Source organism: Carassius gibelio, chromosome B15 (genome assembly GCF_023724105.1).
Source record: "Carassius gibelio isolate Cgi1373 ecotype wild population from Czech Republic chromosome B15, carGib1.2-hapl.c, whole genome shotgun sequence".
Classification (NCBI taxonomy): Eukaryota; Metazoa; Chordata; class Actinopteri; order Cypriniformes; family Cyprinidae; genus Carassius; species Carassius gibelio.
This window is the reverse complement of record NC_068410.1, coordinates 10,560,312-10,578,755: the sequence shown is the minus strand read 5'-3', so window position 1 is coordinate 10,578,755 and position 18,444 is coordinate 10,560,312. Positions and strand designations below refer to the sequence as shown.

Sequence of the window (18,444 nt, the reverse complement as noted above, 5' to 3'; positions counted from 1 at the left end):
TAGTGTGTCCCATTTAAGTCTGATGTATAATCTGTCGTATTTCAGTAAAGCACAGGAAACAAGGTTGAAGTCCATTCCAATGTATCAAACACCATAACATCTGCAGAGATTCTTATGTAAATCATTAAACCAAGCTGTTTATACAAACTAGAACCACACACAGCAATAGTAGAATAGAATAGAAAATAATAAAACATCAAATTATTCATAAAGAAATGTCTTCTTGCATTTTACTTCCAGAAAATTTCTTAACGCATGTAAATATGCTATAAAATGTTGAACTAAAATGGAATAAAGAGTGATAATCTTCTATTGATAATGTAAATGCTCTTTGCTTGCTTTCAAGATATAAATGTACACACTCTGAATAACCAAAATTGAAACCATAATAATTGGTAACTTACAATGTTCTTATTACATAGTGATCACATTAAATTAAAAATGTTTAAATAACATGACACACTATTCTAGTACTTGCCTAAAAAGACGGGTTCATGAGACACATTGGCCTATTTGTTTAAACCCTCTCCAATAAATCTGATCCGTGGATACTTTATCTTTAAAACAGCCTACAGGAAAAGGGACTTTTTTGGCTATTGCTGCATATGCATGTATTTCCACATTGCAATCGAAATCAACTGGCTTTATTATAATAAATAAAGCAATTAACATAAAAATTCAAAAGATGCTGTGAGACTGCTGCCCTCTGGTGGCTGTAAATCATTTGAAGGATACAAGTGAAATGTGACCAAGATTTTGCCACAAGAGGACAGTAACCTTGCGTAACCTCCACAGCTGCATTGCCTTGAGTGAATACAACGTTTATTAATAGTTTCATTATTAATTCCAAGAACGCTTTTTTATAGTGCGCATGCTGTTAATGATTACTGATTTGAAAAATAACTAGCCTATATATTAACAGTGCAGTTGTGTTGTTTTTAAGGATGCATCAAAAAATGAAGAGCTTTGAGGACTGAATAACAATATTTATATAACAATCAATTGTTAGATGTGTATTTAAAGGTATTGTGTTTGTCATCTCTGCAGCCTCCTTTTTTTATTTTTTATTTGTAATCTTAATTTTTGGCAAGCAACACCAAACAAAGAAACAGCTCTTCTCAATTTCTTTGACTGTTTCCATAATTCACCCACAAGATGGAGACTCTTGTTTATGTCTTTTGTTTCTTATTGTTGATTTTGGCCTTGCTGTTCTGATGTTTTAATGTTAGGAGCTGGGGAAAGATCCATCTCGCATATCAAAATACTGTGTATGCATGAAAACTGAAATGTGAATGATTTTCAAAGTCATGTCACAGAATGAAAATGAATTTAAATAGCATTTAATTTAATATCAAGCAATGAAGAGACATGGTTCGTAATTCACATATATAATTCCATGTTTTTTTTTTCTCTAGATATTAACAGTGGTTAGGGAGGAACTCAGTATCCTCACTGGGTTTTATTAGTAGTTGTTTATTTGTAAAAACAACTTGATAATGATTCCAAAAATGCAGTTTATTCCAGATGATTTATGAAATACCCTTCTCTCCTTTTAAACCTCTATAGTGGCATGTTGTTGCTCATAAATAAATGTGGCATTCATTGCCAGCTGTTGTCCAGTCCGGCCAGTTCTTAAGGTTGTTTTTGTGTGTTAGTTGCAGAAACAATAGAGCGGGTGCTCTTATAGAGCAGGGGACAGATGGGGTCCCCTCTTCAAACAATGTGTGTAGAGTGGGGGAGGGTTATGCATTGAAAGTCATCCTCGACGAGATATCACCCTTTCACATGTGTGACAGAGGGGGGAAAACTGCACGGGTTTATGTGAAAACTCATAAACCCATATTGCAGGAATGGAGAGCTTTAGCTACTGCCATCTGTCTGAAATTAACATTTGCGTGCAATGCGTTGCTGGCAAACAGAACTTGATTTTTGTTTTGCTACAAGCTTTCATGGTATGTAAATATGAACTAATGAAGTCTATTATTTTTGTCAGATTGGGTGCATATATTTGGTGCATTTATTCTACATGGAAAATAAATGCAAAAATTGATTGTAAATAGTTTAAATAATATTATATATTACATAATAAATTCTGGAAATAACAATTTAGTTTGTTTGTTTGTTTGTTTTGCAAGAATGAGTATAGAATAAAATTAATATTTGCATTTTATTCAGTTTATGCAGGTTCATATGAGGATAGTCTGAGGTAATTTTTTATCCACAGCATCTACTTGAATCAGTTAAATGTCACACAGAAACCCCAGATAAAAATGTTTAAAATTTAAAGATGCTAAATAATTCTAATCTATTTACACAATCCCTCACTATCAGGACTGTATTTGATTGCAGATCCATGGAAGAGTACTCAATTTTTAATCAATATCAAATTGTGTTATAATTCTCGCATTACTGAAGCTTTTATGGTCTTAATAAAATAATCACCCATTTTATTTCAGGAGTAATGAGCTATTCTAGAATGTGACGGGTAGAATAAACAATGAAACTGACTTTGATTGTTTCACATTGATTGCATTTCATAGATGGCTGGACCCAAAAGAAAACAAGTGTTTTATAGTCATTTATTTTACAAAATTTCCCACCAGTAAACAGGAGCCGGATGTTTCAGTATCAGTTTGCCACATACCTCCACTCAAACTGAGTATAGGCCTATGTATTTCGGATGAAACTGGTGCACTGCTGAGTTTTTCCACAGAAATGTGAAATTGCGTAAGGTGGCTCTTTGTGTGCATGCAGTAGACGGCGCAGCATCACCTTGATGCGAATCTGGAATAAGAGAAGTGCTCGGCTCTGGCCCTGTGTTGACACAGGAGGAGGGTGAGTGTGTGTGACAAGAGGATACAGAGAATCTTGGGCACTGAGGGCACTGTAAAAAATGTTTTCACTATAGAACAACATCTTTGTGTCCCTCCATAATATGTATTTATGTTCATTTATATTCAATTTAAAAGTATTTTAAACAATTATGTTTTATTAGTAGTTTAAATACAGTTTTAAGTTCAAATACTCATCATAATAAATTAAATAGTTAAATGTAATGCAATACTACTACTTATAATAAAAACAAAATTACTAGGGCTGCAAAATGATTGATTGCGATTAATTGCATTAAAAAAGCATTTGTTTGCATACAATGTGTGTGCGTGTGTTTGTACTGTGTATTTATGTATATAAAAATACACACACATATGTGTGTATATAAATATTTTACATATAAATTTGACAATTTTTTTCTAAATATATACATGTATGTGTGTGTATTTATATATGCATAATAAATACACACTACACACACATGTAGTATGTAAACATAAACTGTTATTTTGAATGCGATTAATCGCGATTAATGGTTTTGCAGCCTTAAAAATTTACATAAACGTTATTGTTTATGTAGTTGTTTGTATTTAATTTGTATTATTATTACTGTATTATTATTATTATTAAATAACAATAAATACAATTACAAAATAATAATAAAACATAATAATAATAAAATTACATTAATTTTATTGTTTAATTTGTCATTCATAAATAGGCCTATCATTTCATTAATAATAATAATAATAATAATAATAATACATTAAATAGTTAAATGTAATATCACTACTACTAATAATAGTAAAAATAAATTATAAACTTAAATGTTGTTTATATTTGGAATGTAATTGTAATTACATTGTATTTCAAGATTCAAGATTCAAGATTTTTATTCGTCACATACAAAATTATATACAGCATATATAACCAGCAGTGAAATGTGAGTGAATGTGAGAAATGTGAGTGATTTATATGATTGTGGTCATTATTATTACTATTAAATAATAATAAAATGGCATAGAATATTTCAATTATTAAATAAATGAACTACTACTTCTATTAACAAATAAAATGACAAAAATGAACAATACAACAATAATAAATAAAAATACAAATCACATAACAATAATAACAATCATTATAATAATATTACAATCTGTTTTGCCTAATAATACAAATGCACTGTGGCTAAAACTCTCGTGGATCAGACAGAGACGAGCTGCGCATTTTTATGTTTTACATCCCTGCGCCGATTTTACAACGATGCTCTCGCATTTTCATCACCTCCACCTCCTCTTGTACTGTCATGTGACACGCAGGATTTATACATCGCTTGGCCGGAGAAAATCAAACCTTGACCAATCACAGCTCGAGGTGGGCGTGTCTGCTTCTCCACATTTGACAGCCGCGGTCTCGGCTCCACATGACGTCACCCGCTGCCCCGCGCTCCAGCAGAAACGCGCAAAGATGCTCTGAAAACAAGACTGCAGCATCTCCGAGCCAGAGCCTACAAAAACATCGCATCTCCTCCAAGCGCTCGTCCATCCAACTCTATCAGCAGGGTTTGCCCACCTACACGCGGGATCCGCTGTTTTTGTCTCTCGCCTCTTGTACATTTCCCGTTGCTATTTATTATCCGCGCACATCTTCCCAGTTTCTAGCAGTGAGTCCTGCTGACCACTGAGGTCATACATTGTTTCCAGCAGGAGAGCGCCATCGCAAGCCACGAGTGAGGACGTTTCCCCACATCACTTGTTATTAATATCAGTGCAGCCTGAGCATAAACGAGCCACTGGATATCGATGCGTCTTTCGTTCTGTGTCTAGGCTGCTACGGAGGATCGACGCACCCCAAACATTCATATCATCTTGGTTTCACATTTAGAAACGACCATATCTGCGTATCGCTTCCAGGGAAAACGAGAGCGAGCCTAAAGCTTCTTTATAAAAAATGATGGCCGGTGGGGCAGTGCAGCAAAACGGGATTTTCTCCAATCCGCATCATCACAATCAACAGCCGCACATGGAGTCTGATCCCCCCGATTCCCGCAAAAGACCCCTGGAGACCCCGACGGAGGCCAGCAGCACCAAACGCACAAACACAGGAGGTAAGTCCCAAACGTTATCTTCTAGATAGGCAACTCACTTGCCAATGAATTAGCGACTCTTTCCAAAGACAAGTGCTTTGATTTTAATCCATGAAAGTATAATCGTTCATGGCAGGTTCATTTTCGCTTTCCACGGAGCGTCTCGCCATCTAACGCGGTCATGCTTTTACAGACATGTGCATCTGGGATTATATTCATATTTACAGTTCGCGTCCATTTTAAGTGGCCCAGAATTGGTGGTTGCGTCTAGTCTACGCACCTACGATAGTCGTTTACCAAACACATCCTCAGTATTCCTAAATTAACGGCTTATGTATGGATTAAAGCTCTTGTATATTCATAAATATATTTAGGCTAATATTATGAGCGCGTACCAAAACATCAGAAAACATGGCTCGTTGCGTTTACGCATCCTTGCTATCACCGCAGATGACCTTGCGTTATGAGCTTGTGCTTTGAATCTACAATCTTTTATTTTAAAATTTGGCACTGGAAAATTAAGTTACGAATGATAAACGATTAGAATATATTTAATGAGATGAATAATGATAGTATAAAAATTATTATATCACATGCATTTTAAGATTTACTATAACATGATATTCAAAAATTAAGTAAAAGCCTGAAATGTTTTGTATGCGTTCTTCACCTGTATCACTGATAGACGACATTTCTGTGCTCCGAAGTGCACTATACCTCCAATTTTTGACTGTAGTCTATTGTTTACACTGGACCAATGCTTGCTTGTTTAGTATGCATTCCGGCAGATGCCATAAGAAGTCTCCTGCACTACAATTGTCTGCTAAACTGTTAGGCAAGTCATGTAATTAACCAGTTAAATACAAAACATATCCACGTATTTCTTAAACTTTAAGTGTTTTAACCGATTGGTAGATCTTAGTTTGGTAGCAGGTAAATCATGTAAACCTTTGTTTTTCTGCTCTGTGATGGTTAAATTCCCACCTTTAATGTAATTTTGCACAGAAAACCAATCTAATTTGGGTCTTTTTGAACTTCATCATATTAAAGATAGAGAAGAAGATACATCTTGATATTAGACATATTAGCCTAGGCAATATATCTGCAGTCAATATTTTTATTCAGTAAAGGTCAGAATGAAAATTTATTTCACCTGTTAAAGATTTTTTCCAGTAAAATAAGTGTTTGTGGTTACAGTTAAAGGGTTAATCATGGCGCATAAATGAAGTGATTGGCACATGTTTACATGTGAAAAAAATCAATGCAGAACGCGTTATGAATTGTCAGTCAGAAGAAGCATGGTGGACTCGTGGGAAACATAACCTGCAGATCCATTTGCTTAAATGAAAACACTTTGATGCTTAAGAGATCCGGGCTTCACCGGAATTTGTTGGCCAAGAATAATTAATCTATGGGGTTTCCAGAGTTATGGAAGGGAATCTGGAAATTTTAATATTGTCATTTCCAGGCCTGAAAATGTCAAAGAAATTCATTAAATCTATAAATGTCAGGGAAAGATGCAATTTTCTATTGGTAATCCACAATGTTCCACAATGTTTAGTTATTAAATTATATAATTGCTCTCTGTGCATGCAATTTCTATAAAATAATTGAAAGCCTTAGCCAGTTAAGTAGTGTAAAATGTAACTGGTCAAAAGCTGTTGGAGCTTTGATTCTATTTAAATATTAAATTAATTGATTCCAGTTTATTTAAAATATAAATAATAACAGTAGTATATAAGGATGTATTATTATAACAACACAATCATTTTAGTATTATAATATGACACTATTGCTCTATTTAAGGGTCTATATTATAATAATTCATCCATATTTATGAACCTAAATGGCTCTCTGGAAAATTATTAAATAGAAATGCAGATTTTTTTTAAATGATTCAACTCTAAGAGTTGATAAGACATAGATAAATATGTGGAAGGGAATGTTCTAGTTTTTCCCATTTATATTAACAGAGTTTAAAATATGATCATCGGCCAAGTTAGTGAGAATCTGAACCATTTATGTAATTTTGAAATGAAGGATCCAGTCCTACGTAAATATTACGTCTAATTTGTTTCCTTATAACATTTACCATCTTTGATTGGGTGTTTACATACTTGTTTGATTAGTATCATATTTTGTGTGACTGGCATATTGTTTTAACTCTTTATTCATTGGATCAAATCAAGATGTGGATAACGAATGATTACATTTTAAAGGCTGCCTGAAAAAAAAAGTTATAGGCACTCAGATGAAAGTCAATTGGCTTAAAACCAAGAATCATTTTCCTGCCAATTGATCGTTAAGTCTTCGACTTCAAGTTCACCAAAGAGCTTCTCTTCATGTTCCCGAGCTGTCTCATAAGATGTAATGTTTTAATTTAGTAAATGGATGGACTGGCACAGTACAAGTACATTGCTTCCATTTACAAAGGTTGTTTTAGGGGATACAGATGTCCTAGCTGGATGGCGTGAGGGGACTGTGACCCTTTAAGGCTAGAAGAATTCGTCAAAGTGTGTGTGTGTGTACGATCCGGTGTTGTTTTTTACTATATAAAGACATTTTCAATTGCTGCTCTACTCTGAATTTGTGACTAGCCTTTTTTTAGACTCTCTTGCTTGTGCATTTCTTCCTGCAGGACGAGAAAATAGATGCGGGATCTGTCTTAGAAGGGGTTGTTACATAAACATGATTTGCCAGCTGTGTTTGAAGATTCACCTCCACCCCCTCAGACATTTATATGGGGGACCAATAACCGATTAGTCGCTGTCGCCCACCTCGTTCACTCACATGCTACAATGCAATACTCCCACCGGTTTTCAAATTAAGCGCACAGGTTTTTGCTACAGCTGTTTTTGAAATACATTTAGGGTGCGCTGCGTTCTGACTCCCCATCATTTGTCTGTTTCGCCTCTAATCACGGTTCTGGGTTGGGGCGATCGTTACTTCTTCCTAGCTGAGTCCATCTCTCTCATTTCCCATCAGTAGCAGCAAGTCATTGATTATTCAAACAACGCTCTTATTCTATTGATTACCGTACATTCACAAAGGGGGCGCTGCTTCATTTTTTTCTTTAATGCACTGCGTCAAAGAAAAAAAAAAATCTCATGCAGGATGGCGAGGATTTGGGAGGGCGTTGTAAAAGGCAGCCCCACATTGGATGATTTGCTCGCCTCTCTCAGCTCGTCTGCCGTGGAATGGAGGACGGGACCTGAGATGAATATGGATGAGATGAATACAAGAAGCAGTGTGAAAGCTTCTCCTTGAGCCTTCGCGCTTGTTAGAACAAAGCATGCTGCTTTCTATCACGTGCGACAGAAAGCGAGTAGCGTGTTTTATTCCGAGTGCAATGTTTATATCGGAAGCCATTTTGGTCAGGCAGTTGCTTGGACAGACACACAGGAAGAGTGGTCCTTTCATCACTCCACTAAATTTAGATGTACGTTTGTTGTACTTAAGCACAAATGCTATGCTGTCTGAACTCTGCATAAATCTACAATGCATACAAGAAAGAAGAAACAAAGTGTTCGTAGCTTTAGTGCCTTTTGCATGTTTTTTAAGGCCCCCAATATAAGCCCACAGGAACCATCAATCCTCAAGTTGATGTTGCTTATTCCGAACCAGAGCTCTGTTGGGAGCCTCTTGCAACCAATGATTTGGATTTACACCCACCGATTTATTAGGAGTAATACCCATTTTTATATATTTTTATTAATAATTCTGAGTGGAATGCATGTAATCATATAGATGTACACACAAGACAGAGCTTATTAAGATATTAAGTAGGCTGAAGGGGAAAATAACAACGTACCAACTTGTTCTTGTTTTGTTCCTGGTGTAGCACAATGGGAGGGACTCATTTCCCTTAAAGGCACTGTTACGGATATGCGTGTAGTGTAATCCACAGATTTTTCTCAGCCAGGGGTTTGTGTTGACAAGTGACAGGAAATAAGTTTGATCCAACTCAAACTTGGACTGAAGATGCTCCATGTTTTAGAAGAGATGGAACTGAGAATGTCTTTTGAAACAAAACTGATTTTGGTTTATACTGCAGGTTTACTAGGAATATTCTGGGTTTATTAGTTCATTACAAGTTAAGCTCAGTCAACAGCATTTGTGGTATAGTGTAGATTATCTAAAAAAATTGAATTAACTGAAAAAATAAAATCAACTTGTCCCTGATTTTCTTTAAAAAAACGGAAAGATTAAGGGTATTGTGAAACACTTATAATGGAATGATATAGTGAATGAGGCTAATTTTCAGAGGATTTAAAAGCAGAAATACAATGCTTTAAATTTTACCAAAGCTCTTTAATTGCTCAGTTAATTCTTGTGTATTATTTGAGCTGTTCTTGTCATGTTTATGGCCATTTTAGAGCTTTAGGTCTTATGTTGTCATGTTGTAAATAAACCTGGATATAACTTTACACAGAAGAGGTTAGTTGCGCTAAAATCACAGGAACACATATTGTTTACATATTGTGACTTAAACTACTGAATCAGTGAGTATTTTAATGTTTACAGATTGGCCCTCATTTATTTTCATTGTAAGTGCCTTACTGTAATTTGCATTGTTAAAAGAAAATGAAGCATTAGTACAAATTAATACATTTCTGTTGTAATCAACATTATGCCACAAGTGCTGTCGATTGAGTTTAACTTGTATTGAACCTAGAATATTCTTTTAATTCAGAGCTGAATCTATTATGCACTGAAGAATGTCATCAGGCCATGTTTGATTTAAAATAAACATGAAAATGATTGGAAACCAAGAAGTCACTGCTATAAAGTTCATTATTACTTCATCCTGTACCTTTATACATGACATCAACTTTCACAGGTATGTTCTTGATTCTTGGTTTAAAGGTAGACCTTGTTTTGTTTTTCTATCTGACATTCCACAAAGATTAATTTTCCATTTCACATTCTTTTAGAGAGATGCAACCAAGCGGCCATCCATGATCCACCATTTTCATCAGATTTTGTCGGATTTCACGGTAATTTGTTTAAATTTCTGCAAAAATAACATATAGATTTTATTGTCTGCGAACCGGAGTCTACCTTTAACTCTGTGCTGTTTCTTTTTTTCTTTTTCACTGCATAACCACCATAATGCTCTGTTATATTTTACTGCTCCTAATTAACAAATTAAAATGGGTAACCTTCAAAACAGCCTAATATTGTTATAAAAATATGATGCTTAACATAATATCAAGTGTTACATTAATTAGACCAGATAATGTCAATTAAAGACAATCTGGACGCAGCCTCTTGATGCAATTCATGACAGACTTTTGTTAGATGCTTTTGAAGAGAGAATACTTATGTATGCATGATACACATTATTTATGAAGCCTGCGCCATATTAATCAAGGTTAAATTTAGACTCATCCAAATCAAAAGGAGGACAGTCTTAGCTCAGTGAGAAATCTGGGGCATTGCAGAAAAGCATGTATCTGTAGTATTCTGTAGACACAGTTTGAACCGCCTGTTTATGAAGTGCGAAAACAACGGCAATTTTTAGTATGTGAGTGAAAAATCTGGATTTGTCATTTAGAGGTGTCTGCGAACCCAGTTCTGAGTACATTTATTTGTGTCACAGTAACATCCATTATCCCCTTGTTGTTTATGCAATTCATAATCTGGTGGCATCCAGTACAACTATTCTGGGTAAATAAGAGACTATACTTATAGTAGAGATCCACTTCATTACACATCCAACTCAATTAGCCTGTGATTCTATTGAGAATACTTGAAGAAGACATAAACATTATTAAAATGATACCATTCCTAATTGTTAAAGGGATAACTTGAGAAACAGATATAATGGAGTCAAATGTTGACATGTGTTTGACATTTGCAGGCTTAAATTATGACTGAATCATGAAGAATCAATCTGTTGAGTCAGATCTTTTCCATGAATCAACTGATCCACATCACAAAACCAGTGTGAATGATTCATTCATGAATCAGACTTGAATTCAGTTCTTGAGTTTAACTCACTGAATCCATGATCTGCTCTCAACGCTTACTTGCTCAGTGACAATTACGAGTTAAATATAGCTCAATTAGCAACACAATCCTGCAAACGAGTTGTATGGACTACTTTAATGGTTTATCAGAAAGCTCCAGTTCACATTGTAAGTACAGTACATGGAAAACTCAGATTATTTAATTATTCAAACTGACTCCTTTTGTGCTCCACAAAAGAAAAAAAACTCTAAACTCTAAAGTGAGTGAATAATGAATCTATAATAGCCACTATATCACTACTAACCCTCTCTATGATTTCCTGTTCAAAACAATCTGATCTGTCACATCCATCTTGTTAACAGAAAGCTAACACTTTTTTTTTATTTGGTTCACACATAACTACAAACATGTGTCATGACTTTGCCACTGATGCAGTTAAGTCGGGCCTTCAACCAGGACATTATCGTCGTTGCCATTGTTAGCTCATTTGTTTTTCCAGCTGTACTCTTGACATTAATAGTCTATCAGTAGTCTATTTCATTTTTACCCAATCGTTATTTTTAGGCTGCAAGTGCATGTAGCTTAGCCTAGCCATCAGCCTATAGCTTGACAAGATAAACTGCTTCTCCAGAATAACAATCTAATCTAAAGCGTCTTCTGGGAGCCGACACAGATTAATTGTAGTGGAATATTAAGCGCATACCCAAGCGGCCCAGGCAGAAGGATACAATGTCATGTTAAAGTCACGGTGAAGGGACCATATACTGTGCTTCTGCTGACCTGGATCTGCAGCAGTCAGGTAGAGCCCAACAATAGATGAGGCTCTTTACTGCCCCACCACTGCTCCACTTTCAGGAAAACCTTTGCTGACCTTTCTCAAGAGGGAGTGAAATCAGGATGTCTTGTGCTATATTATATGCACCTTACTATTCATTTGCTATAAATGGCTACTTTACAATGTCTAGCTTGCCAGTTACATTGAACGTGAGTCTCTTAATACCTCTTTTCAAATGTACCTTCTCTTGCACTTACTTTGATTGACAGGTTTAACAAAATGTACCCTCGTCCCGGATCTTTCCTACTTACATAACTTGCAATTTTCTTGTTCCGCTAACCTACGCTAGAGTTTTTGTTCTTCTCTTGACTGTTATAAGCCCTCCTTAACTTAAACGTTAATACTTGTGGTTCAGCATTAATTACTACTCGTTAAGTCCACTGATCTTATTATAGTGGTCTTGTAGTTCTTTGCTGGTATAGTATTTCAGCTTGACTTTCATTTATAGCTGCCTTCTCTGATCGCCTCTTAGATAATATATGCGTTTTCTCATAAGTCATTTAAGGCATTTAGCAAAATTTGTGAATATATGCATTGTGCGGCCATATTTTATGTCCACTACCATTTAAAGAAATTGGACACACCTCCTTAATCTTTATCACTTTATTCTACACTTCATAATAATAATAAGCCATAAAACCTGTGGTGTGGCCCAAATTGAAGGATGTGAGTTATTTAGTGGCCAAAATTGTTAACTTGCTTAAATTAGCCACCCTTTGCTAGATTACACTCTGAGCATTCAACTAGCTTCATGAGATGCCACCTGGGATGCTTTTTAAACTGTATGTATTATTAAAGAAGTTCCCATGTATCCTGAACACTTGTTGGATGCTTTTTCTTCGCTCTCCCTGCTCATATGCATCCATTACATTTTTTTATTAAAATATTAGTTATTGTAGTGATTTATGTAGGTCTACAAATATAGTTGCATGGATTTAAGCGTAAACAGAAATGCATGAAATAAATGAAAATGTCAGATTACAGAAAAATGCATATAATATTTATAATAATAATAATAATAATAATAATAATAATAGAAAATGTTGATTTAGATCTGTTGCAAATGACTATTTATTTAAGTAATTAATTTACATGTTAAATTACAGAAAAATTTAAATCTATTGCAAATTGTTCATTATCATTAATAGTAGTAGTATACATTTTTTTTAAAATCTATTTTGTGTATATATTTATTTACTGTATGTTTTATATATATTTATTATTTATTGTATGTGTAAATCTTTTGCAGAGTTCATTTTTTCTCTCTTTTTTTGTTTTCAGAGGAAGGCGAATATTTCTTGAAGGTGCTGATTCCAAGCTACGCCGCGGGCTCCATTATTGGCAAGGGTGGTCAGACTATTGTCCAGCTACAGAAAGAGACAGGGGCCACCATCAAGCTGTCCAAATCCAAAGACTTCTACCCGGGTAAGTCTCTTAATTCCAGAAAGCTTTGAAGGGAACCCTGGTCAACCTCCTCTTCTTTACTGCACCACCATCCAGGCAAAGCCCATAGATTATATTATATCTTAATTAACCCATGTCATTATTCTATGCTAATACATTACCAAAGGTCCCTTGTTCCCAAAGTCACTGCACTTGTTCTTAATGAGAATCATATGGGGCGCTGTCACCTTTGGGCTTGTGGCCACACCATATGGCCTTTATCAGAGCTCAGGTTGCAAAGAGTGCCAGATCAAGTTGGGACAAAGATCCGAGAGACTCATAGTACGGAGTTCAGAGTTTAAGTAAATGCTGATGCAATGTCTGAATGGTTCCTTTCTAGTAATGTTTATATTTAGAGAGGAAGAAGAGGCATGTTTTGTGTCCGTGTGTGTTGGAATTCTTTCAGATGTTGTTTTAGGGATGGAGTGACACAGAGGAAACGAGAAGCAGCGGGGGGCTTCTGGGCTCTTACTTAAAAGGGCTTTGTGCGATTTGTTCATCCTCCCATCGTTGGCACGTCCAACAGGGCACCTCTGTCCCATTCTCCTTGGGATGTGGAGCACAGAGCCATGGCCAGCCATGGCAGATGCCAAATGCAAGACACCTCCTATCCACCCCCCTTTCATTGGTTTTGGCAACCTTGTGTGCTCCAATGTCTAGAGCAGGGGGGTTGCGATGGCTACTGAATTAAGGGAGAGGAACGTAGGGGAATAGTCGCCGGTGCTGTGCTAGGTTGTTCGAGTGCTTAATGGGGGGTTCTTCCTCTCCAGTGAAGGGGGCATCTGTATGGAAATTAGTTTGAGCTTTTCCTTGGGTGCCAGTCAAAAGATCCACCTGCTGTGCTGCTCTCACAGTGGGGAAGCAGGGAACTTTTTAGCTGGTTAAAGGAGAAGTGTCTGGTATATCTAAATCGCTAAACCATTTAAAGAAGTACATCATGTCTCTGAAGATCCCATTTGTGATAGAAGCTGAGCTGGCATTTAATTTTGGACAAAGCAGCGTTGGCCAGAGACATCCATTTTTCTACAGAATGGATTTATTACTTGTCTCCATTCTAAATATAGCTCCTGCAGCATTTATTGGGAAACAGCCATATTTTACAATGACCTTGCATCTGTGAAGTACACTCTTCCATCTTAAAGACACAATACTGTTAAGTTAAATGTAGTTTATATGTTGTCACTTTCATGAACTAGCATGCAAATTCATGCAATTTCAGAACTTACACTGGATGTTACAGTTAAGTGGCCACTACTTAAGCATAGTGCATCTAAAAATGAACCAGAAAATGTTCATTATTTAGTCACTCTCATGTCGTTCCAAATGAAATGTTTAAAAAAAATATTTTTGTCCATACAAAGAAAGTAAATAGGGTCTAATTTTATTTTAGGGACAAATTTTTTTTAAATATATTTTTGTGTTCCACAGAAAAAAAAGAGAATCATTCAGAATTGAAATTGACAGATTTAGAATTTTTCATTGAGCTTCCCCTTTAAATGAAGTAAAGTTAAAAGTAGTTTATATGTTGTCATTTCTATTAACTAGCATGCAAATTCATTTCAGGTACTTAAAGTAAATATTTAAAATTAGTCACTTACTCACCCTTATCTTATTTCAAACCTGTATGACTATATATATATATATATATATATATATATATATATATATATATATATATATAAAGAAAAATGCATACAAAGAATGTCAATGGGGTCTAACTCTGTTTTAGAACCACTGACTTTGTTTGTATGGACAAAAACAGCTTCTCAACATTCCTTAAATATCTTCTTTTGTGTTCAACAGAAGAAAGTCTTACGGGTTAAAAAAACAACAACATGAGGGTAAACAAATGATGACAGATTTTGTGTGTGTGTGTGAGAGAGAGAGAAACTATCCCTTTTAAAAAAAAAAAAAAGTACTTCAATTCAAAGAGTTATTTGCATGAAAAAACATGCACGAAAAGTCAATGCACAATGCTTTCTTGGTTTTTCTCACAGCATTTTCAGATACAAGTCCAGAGAGTTGCATCATCCTTTTTTCTTTATAATTGGCCAGTGCTCTTCCTCTCAGGTTTCCAGAGTGTGTGTACATTCTGACTTTTCCCTGTCCAAGGCACTGATCCCCATCCAGCCTCTCTGTCCCTTTCAGCAGAATGAGCACAATATTAAAGCTCACTCCTAATCCAGCACCGTGATTGCAGTTTTTCAGTGTTTAATACCCTCCCCCCACACATTATCAACATTACTGATTTCTCTGCAGTATAATCTGCTTATATTAAGACCTAAGCTTTGTGGCCAAAAGATGAAAAGCCCCAGTATTACATATCTAGGGGTAGAAATTAGTTTGCTGCGTGTTTATTTAATTTGGGTTTTTTTTCTCTCTTGCTCCCTTTCTTCAACCTTACTCCCTTACATAATTCATTTTTATTTGCAAGAACGTTAGTGTTGCTCAGTTTCATTCAAGCCAAATCATGTTTGGTTTAGCACACTTTTAAAACCAGTACTTAATTGCATGTTGAAATGAAAATGAATGTATTTAGTATTAAAATAAATGTATCCTTATATTAAAAGCATCTAGTTATTTTTTGACATACTAGGACTTATGTACATCTTTATATGTAATTTCATAATTTCGTGCATCTTAGTATGTAATAAAACAGTAGTGAATAAAACAAGTTAAAATTAAAATCAAGTACTTTACATGTTCTTTAGTATGTTAGTCAACAAATCAAATAAGTGTACTTTGCTAAAACATCAATAAAAATGTAATCTAAAGTAAATCTTTTAATTTGACATTATTATAAAGTGTAATATTTCTTTAATCAATATTATATTATATAGTTTGTAAAAAATACATTTTTAAGAAGTGTATACTTTGTGTAAAACACTTTTTGGACAGCGCCATTTTAATACCATGTTTTTGGACTTTGAAGTACCTTATGCTCATAGTACCATTTAAATATCATGATAAATATCAAAGTACCTTCAAATCACTTTTCTATAGTACCACTACAGTATGTTTTTGTAAAGGACTGCTGACGCTTTTATGATAGAGTTAGCCTTTATTGCTACTAAATAAGCAAATATTAGCACGATTTAGCAAGTAATTATGTGACTTTTGAGTTATTTAGGATTTGGCCTATGGAAAAGTGTCAAAAAAGCTTGAAATATTCACACTCGAGGAGTGTTATGTTCAGAAGGTGAAGTTATTTTGTAGCATTCTAGCGGCAATGCCAAATGAAAATGTCTACTGCTAAAATGTTAATATATCTTGAAGCTTGTGCGTTCTAATGATTAATTCAACACATTTTAGTGCTTGTTAATCAGTCTGTCTGTGAACTTCATTAATTGAGTGCTGTGTGTAAGTGCTAGCTTAACTGCTAGCATGTAAAAATGCTATTGTCACTCAGAGACGGCGGGATAGTCGTCATCTGGGCTGTGGAGGAGAGACGAGGTACCCTTAATCCCCGTGGCTTTGTTTTCTTTTTCAGGCATGTGATGTCATTTTCTGTGGCCGCTAGCCCTCAGTGCCAGCCAGTGCCTGAGACTCACACAGTCAAACCATCTTGAACAAAAGAGCCTTGCTTTCCAGAGCGAGTTTGACCCGAGTCTCATCATAGAGAGAGTGATATAGAGAGAAACACTTATCAAGGGGGATGATGGGAGTGATGGCGCAGACAGTGATCTTGAAAATGATGAAGATGCTAGTACATCGGAGTACATTTGTGTTATAATTAGCATGTTGCCCACTTAGCGTGCTGGCGCTTTAAATTAGGTATGATCGCCAGAAAGATTTTAAAAATCTTTCTTTCACTGTCTACTAGGGCTGGAACGGTTCAACATTTTCACGGTTTGGTTTGTTTCACGGTTTTAGTGTCACGGATTCGGTACGGTAGAGGATGTGCTATGTTTATGGAAAAACTATACTTTCAAATAAAAATAAACACATAATAAGAATATTCTATCTAACTACAAGCAACAGCACAAATAAATACAGTAGAGTAAAGATACAAATAAAATGAACTGATTTTCAGTATTAGCATTAGTTCAGAAATTGAATAAAGTAATCAAATGTAAAACAACATTGCTTATTGGACTGTATACATTAAAGAATATTCTTTATTAAAGTTACAAAAGCTTTTCAATCAAGAGCAGTGAGTGATTTCTTTGTTGATGCTGTTTGATTCATTTTAAGACTGTCACTTTAAGAGAATGCACTGATCCAGTAGGCCTATGTCTGCTGTTGAATACTAACAAGATGGACATTTTGAAAAAAAGTTTGTGTGAATTTGTCCATTTAAAGGATTACTCCACCCCAAAATGAACATTTAGTCATTAATCAATGACCTCCATGTCATTCCAAGACCATTAAAGCTTTATGGCTTTGTGGCGCGGAGGACACAGAAGAGCATATGCAGCACGGTTATATGGAGTGATATTTTCGCAAACTGACTCACCCCTTGTGAAAAGAGGTGTGCTTAATTGTTATGCAGTTATAATTGTAGTGTGTTATTTAATATTACATTTAAAGTAAATATATTTTAAATGTACTAAATTGCGAATTTGTAATAAAAAATGTTAAGTTCAAGTAACTGCATTTAATATCAATTTAAATAACAATATTTTTATATAAATGCAAATAACTAGGACTTTAACACGTTAATTGCGATTAATTAATTACACAAAAAATAACGCGTTAACTAAGATTAATTAATTACAGAAAAAAAATTCCCGCATTTTTAATAACTTATTTTTGCACCGCGGAACGTTTCTCACTGGATGAGTTTCGGCGGGACCGATTATACTGGAGCACCAACTAGCGTTCGCATATCACCGCAGCACATCGAACCTCAAGTATCACCTCAACGCAAAACTTATAGCAGCTAGCGTGGACTTTACACTTTATGTTGAACTATGTATTATTTTGTTGGTGCAACAGTTTATGTTGAACTCTTTATTGTTTTGGCCAAGGTTATTGAGAGTTGGAATTAGTATGTTATGGCCTCTGAAGCAACAGAGAGATGTTTTCTAATAGTCAGTGTTTCCAATGTTCTGAATGTAATTGACAGTATTGTGTTTTACTTAAAAAAAACACTTTATAGAAGGTTCCAGCACCTATAAGCTTCCTGAATTTCTGAAATGTACTATTTCTAAATTGTTTCTAAATATGCTATTGCTACACTTCATGGCAAAAATTGCACTGGTCTGCTAGACTTGGTTGAACAAAAATAAACAATATTTTGTTGCTTAAGCTTATGTATTCAGTGATTATT

General features: G+C 35.1%; 1 protein-coding gene across 2 annotated transcripts in view; it reads left to right on the top strand.

The window, feature by feature from the left end:
* Positions 1–4,258: 4,258 nt before the first annotated feature.
* The window catches only part of LOC127972471 (RNA-binding protein Nova-1), a 51,818-nt gene continuing 37,632 nt past the window's right edge, over positions 4,259–18,444 (top strand). The window contains exons 1-3 of one of the 2 annotated variants that reach the window (XM_052575972.1): positions 4,259–4,942; positions 9,856–9,918; positions 13,011–13,154. In XM_052575972.1, coding sequence (XP_052431932.1) covers positions 4,786–4,942; positions 9,856–9,918; positions 13,011–13,154 — 364 coding nt within the window. In that variant the 5' untranslated portion in view covers positions 4,259–4,785. The remainder of the gene's footprint in view (positions 4,943–9,855; positions 9,919–13,010; positions 13,155–18,444) is intronic. The other variant, XM_052575973.1, reaches the window with a different exon arrangement.